Here is a 5,786-nt window from a genome sequence, read left to right on the forward strand (position 1 = left end):
CTTATTTTTCTTGTTTTCCATCAGAATCCTTTTGAATTGAAGTTCAACTTCTTCAGTTACTTTGCTACATACTTTGATTTGTCCAGGAATTTTTGCAAGATGATATTTCATCCTATATATCCCCCTCCATTATAAGTGTTCAAACAAAAAATACACGTATATTGTGCCTTATTATTTTTATCATATTTCACAGTGAAATATTCCCAAGCCGGGTTAGATTTTCCTCGAGAGGAAGCTGTCTGAGATTCTTGTCCAGCATTATGTTGTTGTTGTTGATCATTTTGTGACTGTTCCATCTAAATTCAGAATGCCAGCAATCCAGAATCCAGAAATATATCAATTCATAGTTCATAGTTCATACAATTTATAATTTTATATGCATTCAATAGAGCAGAATCGCAAAATAAAAAAAATAAACAGAGCAGACTTGACAAGATTAAAAAAAATAAAAATTGAAGAACAGAGCAGAACATATTTTTCAATTTCAACATGCATCAATTTTATTCCCAAATCCAACATACAAGTATACAACAAATTCATGTGGAATAAACAGAGCAGACTTGACAAGATTAAAAAAAATAAAAATTGAAGAACAGAGCAGAACATAATTTTCAATTTCAACATGCATCAATTTTATTCCCAAATCCAACATACAAGTATACAACAAATTCATGTGGAATAAATAGAGCAGACTTGACAAGATTAAAAGAAAATAAAAATTGAAGAACAGAGCAGAACATAATTTTCAATTTCAACATGCATCAATTTTATTCCCAAATCCAACATACAAGTATACAACAAATTCATGTGGAATAAACAGAGCAGACTTGACAAGATTTAAAAAAATAAAAATTGAAGAACAGACCAGAACATAATTTTCAATTTCAACATGCATCAATTTTATTCCCAAATCCAACATACAAGTATACAACAAATTCATTCCACATTTGATTAATCATATAAAAAAATAGAAGAACAGAAGCCAGAAAAAAATTGAAACAGTATACATACACTGAACAGATACCAGAAACCCAGATCTTACCTCAAGAGAAGAACGAAGAAAAGCCAGAAAACAACACAGCACGAACAGAAGCCACAAACCCAGAAACCAAGAAGCCAGAAACGGAGAAACCCAGAAACCCAGAAGCCAAAAACGGAGAAACCCAGAAGCCAGAAATAGAGAAACCCAGAAACCCAGGTGCGCGACGGTGCGCGAGCGTTGGCAACGGTGCGCGAACGTCGGCGACGGTGCGCGAACGTGGCCGAACGTCGGGTGTTCTTCACGGCGCCCTAAGATCCGTTGTATGCAGAAGCTGCTTCAATTTCGGAGAGTGGAGAATAGATTGGGAGTGGAGCTGATGGTTGGGAGTGGCAATGGAGGTTTCTTCACTCTTCAGTCTTCAGCAATGTTCTTCGAATGTTTTGGAGAATAGGGTTTAGGAATTTTGCCTTTGGATTTTCAATTTTTGGGAGTGGCAGCCTGCAAGTTACGCGTTATTCATCTTTTTTTTTTTTTTTTTTTTTACAAATGACGTCGTTTTACTAGCAGAAGGAAAAACCGGGACCTATAAAAACTGGGCCGGTTCACCCGGTTCACTGGTTAACCACCAATTTGACCGATTTTTTTACCGATTTTTTGCAGGACGGTTTTAGAGGTGGACCGGACCGGTTAAAAAACTGGTTTCCGGTTAACTGGGTTGAACCGGCCGGGCCGGTCCGGTTTTCAGAACATTGGTTAATATAGGATAAGAAATGTGAATATATAGACATAAATCACTTGATCCTTTGCATATATGTTTTGTTTTATGATCAATTCGATGACCAAATTCACTTTTTTTATTCATATCATACCCTTTTTCATCAATCTAGAATATAGTTTACATAATACCATACTTTTTGAATTATTTGGACAACAGTACTATTTTAAATTATATATATTCATACTCCTAAAAGTAATAATAAGGTCCTCTTTAATTTGTTTGAATAAGATCCCATGTTACGTCTTTGGTGTCTGCCTGTCTGGGAATTTTACTTTTTATTTTTATAGTAATTTCATCCGTAACTTTATTAAAGCGGTTGTTCCTCTTCCACAAAATGAATTGAGTAACAAAACATATATATAAAACATCAAGCGATTTTTTTTAATTAAAATTGAACGTAATATCTTTAATTAGATTATATTCTTTATACATTTTTTACTGAATTATTAATATAGTTTTTGTATTTATTGTGTTTTATATCACTACAAGAAACATCGTTAAAATCGACGGCTTAGCCGTCGATAATATTAAATTTCGACGGCAAAATGAACGGCGGAGGTGGTCGCTATAAAGCTTGTTTGTTTTTAAAAATTCTAATAAAATCGACGGCTTGCCTAGCCGTCGATAATAATTTAATAAAATCGACGGCTTTACTGTCTATAATATGAGTTTGAGAATTTTACATTCTTACTAAAATCGACAACGTTGCCGTCGATATTATTATATAAAATCGACGCCTTTTTTGTCGATATTTGATTCAATAATCGACAATGTTCTCGTTTATAATATGCTTACTAAAATCGACATCACCGTCGATTTTTAATCCAGTAAAATCGACACAGTTGCCGTCGATTTTATTATTTAGATACCGACAAATTCTTTGTCTATATTTAGTTTTTCTTGTCTATTTTAAAATTAAAAAGCGACAACCATTCCGTCGATTTTAATAGATATGTTTTAATTATTTTAATTGACACTGAACTCTTCGAAGTCCTTTTTTTATATGAGAGTGCCTCCATCTTAATTCAAGAAAATATGCAAAGCATATTTTAGTATTGCAATGCAATCAAACAAGATTTTTCATTTGTCAAATATAACATTCAACAATGCAGGAGTGGGACATTCAACAATTAACTAGGCCTTATCTCATTCGGTAAGACTGAAAACTTCTACACAAGTCAAATAATGCAATTGAGAAAGATTAAAAATTAAACTATCAATTAAACAATTGATCTGATAGCACTCCTCCTCCTTTTTTACATTGATCATGTCAAGGAAAAATGCATAATGCACAGGCATTGCAAAACAACAAGACAATGGTGTAATATTAAATTTAGTCATTACAACAGGCTATAGCAAAATTTGAACATTAAATTTTTTACACATCATATCATTACAAGCTTCATATTTTAAGACTTCTGTATCTCTTTTGGTGCAGCACAAAGCATATAAAAGTAATGATAGTTTCTCTCAGGATCAGAAACCTGACAGACACGAGACCGTTTCAGCAAATAAGTTCTAATAGCAGCTCCTGAAATTCTCCCTTTTTGATCAAACTGAATCTCCACAAACTTACCAAAACAACTGAAATTATGTATAATACAACAAACTTTAAATCAATCCAATTAAGACTAGAAAATACAAGATACAAGTTTTTTTTAATACCTTGAATTATTGTTCCTAACAGTCTTGGCGTTGCCAAATGCTTCTAAAACAGGACTTGAGCAAGCTTGATTTGCTACTTGTTTAAAATTGCTGTCTTCATTGTTGATTTTTATCTGTTTATTTTTTGCATATGAAACCTATTTATGGTTATGTTAATACTTAATAGTTCTTGAATGTTAGATGGAATTGATTAAATGTTTACTGCAAATCTGCAATTCATGATCACCATAAAGTAATTAATTAGATGGAGTTTATTTTTTGGCATTATCTTGTTTGTGTCTTAGATTCTGATTGTTGATTGATTTTTTCATTTTTGGCAAGTTGTTTCTTGAAAGAAACAATAAACATGTAGTAACAGACATGCAACATACTTAGGAATTAAAGTAGAACGAAATAATTGGTCAGGTTTGAATAATATTATTTAATTATTAGTTAGTCATTTTCATTTCCAATCAAATTTCCTCAAGTTTTGATTCATTATATATATATATATATTCAAAATAACAACAATCTCTAGTGATATTAGTCATTGTTTCACCTGATTAATTTATGCTGTATTATTAATTTATTTTTCATTGATCACATTTCTCTATGCTTTATTAAAATTGTTTCTTGAATTGCAATAATGGCTAGGTGAGTTATAGATGGTTCACAATATATAGAGACTTTTTTTAAGATATGATAAAGCTTTAATTTGCTCATTTTATAGAACATTGAATTTATGCCAAAGGCATGATCCAAAATCGTAAATTACCATCGTTTGGCTCCAAGGCCAATGCCTTCTTAAAGCTTTCAACGGCAGCATCAATGTCATGGAGTGCCATGTATGCCTGATAAGTCAGAACTCGGAAGCAACATAGCAATAGGAGAAGAAAGTGAGAAACATTAATTACCAGTAACAAGAAGACTGACATATTCAAGGGAAAGAAAAGCTCCTAAATTGTGACAAATGGGATACCAACCTGATCTTGGCAGAACAAAGCTTTGGCATTATTCTCTCCATCACGCACTGCAAATTCGGTATCCAACAATGCTCCTTTGAGATCGCCTAATTTCAATTTACAAGCCTAAAGAATGGCATACGATAGACAATTAGTAAAACAGGAACAGTTCATATAGCAAACTAGCAACAGAACTCAACAAAGAATATATCCACATCATCCAAATTGCAATAAAGTAAATTCAAACTCACAGAGCTGTTTGTAAAAATCTGAGACTTCGTCTTTCTCAAACCTGAACTTTTCTCTGCAAAGGAGGTGAAATGCAATTACAATTTAATCTCTCTGCCGAAATAAATAGTAGACAGGCCAACTTGCCTTCATCAATCCCCTCTTTTTTTTCCAATAAATAAAAGCTTGGATTCGGATTCGGAAACATAAATCTAATAACAAGTAACATAAATCTAATACCGTGAACATCAGGGTTAACATTGAGCTGGTGAACTTGCTTAATCAAATTCGAAAACTTGTTCAGGAAGGTCAATGTCGAAGGACTTAATCCCTAATTCAGCACATGTCTTTCTCTTCATTCCCACATAACTCTGGGAGTCCTTCCTGTTCCTTACTATCACCACCGCCAGCCTCAGAACCTGCAACAACACCATCACATTACATTATTTTAATTCCCAATTTTGAGTAGGTTAGATTGGGATTGGGATCGGAATTGAGTACCTTGCCGACTTTTGAGAGAGAGAGCACACTTCCTCCGCGATCTCAGATATGATAGTTTGCGGCACCGCCTTGCCGTCGATTACAGAGTGACAGCGGCACAAATGTGACGGAGCGACGACGGCAAGGGAGCAGCAGAACGACGACGGCGCGGAGGTAGTGGAGCCACGACGGCGCAGTGGCAGCGGAGAGGGAAGATTGGTGAAATGGTGGCGGTGAAACGGAGAAGGCCCAATTTGGGGTTAGTTAATTATTTCAGGTAAAATGTAAGCAGGAAATTGAGTGAAACGAGAGGCGCGGAAAATTTTTTGTTTATGAAAGTTCGACTGTGACTTCGTCGATTTTAATTAAAAGAAAAATCAACAACGTAGTCGTCTATTCATCTATTTTATTTAATAAATAGATATCTTTTGTTTAGTTTCGAAAAAAATATCTCGATCGTTTAAAATTATCGACGACAAAAGCTGTCTATATTATAATTATTAAAATAGATGACTAGTGTGTCGATTTTAAAGAAAAAATGAGGGCTTTTTTGTTGATAAAAATCGACGGTAATTTCGCCGATTTTAATTTAAAAAAAAATCAACAACATAGCCGTCTATTTTATTTAATAAATCTATACCCTTCATTTAATTTCAAAAAGAGATCTCGATCGTTTACAATTATTGACGACAAAAGCCGTCTATATTATAAT

The 5,786-nt window shown here is 33.7% G+C and overlaps 1 protein-coding gene across 3 annotated transcripts; it reads right to left on the bottom strand.

Annotated features, from left to right (window-relative positions):
• Positions 1–2,962: 2,962 nt before the first annotated feature.
• LOC112767087 (myosin-16-like) lies at positions 2,963–5,465 on the bottom strand. Of its 3 annotated transcripts, none has more exons than XM_025812963.3 (7): positions 5,096–5,461; positions 4,835–5,013; positions 4,618–4,670; positions 4,388–4,492; positions 4,180–4,255; positions 3,426–3,538; positions 2,963–3,344 (listed from the first exon to the last, which is right to left on the bottom strand). In XM_025812963.3, the coding sequence occupies exons 4-7, from the start codon at positions 4,426–4,428 to the stop codon at positions 3,170–3,172; spliced, it is 405 nt and encodes a 134-aa protein (XP_025668748.1). In that variant the 5' UTR covers positions 4,429–4,492; positions 4,618–4,670; positions 4,835–5,013; positions 5,096–5,461; the 3' UTR covers positions 2,963–3,169. The 3 variants fall into 3 exon arrangements, 2 of the variants coding, with proteins under 2 accessions (XP_025668748.1, XP_025668747.1); XM_025812962.3 differs by having other exon boundaries at positions 3,426–3,562; XR_003184709.3 differs by lacking the exon at positions 3,426–3,538 and having other exon boundaries at positions 5,096–5,465.
• Positions 5,466–5,786: the final 321 nt, after the last annotated feature.

Source organism: Arachis hypogaea, chromosome 17 (assembly GCF_003086295.3).
Source record: "Arachis hypogaea cultivar Tifrunner chromosome 17, arahy.Tifrunner.gnm2.J5K5, whole genome shotgun sequence".
Taxonomy (NCBI): Eukaryota; Viridiplantae; Streptophyta; class Magnoliopsida; order Fabales; family Fabaceae; genus Arachis; species Arachis hypogaea.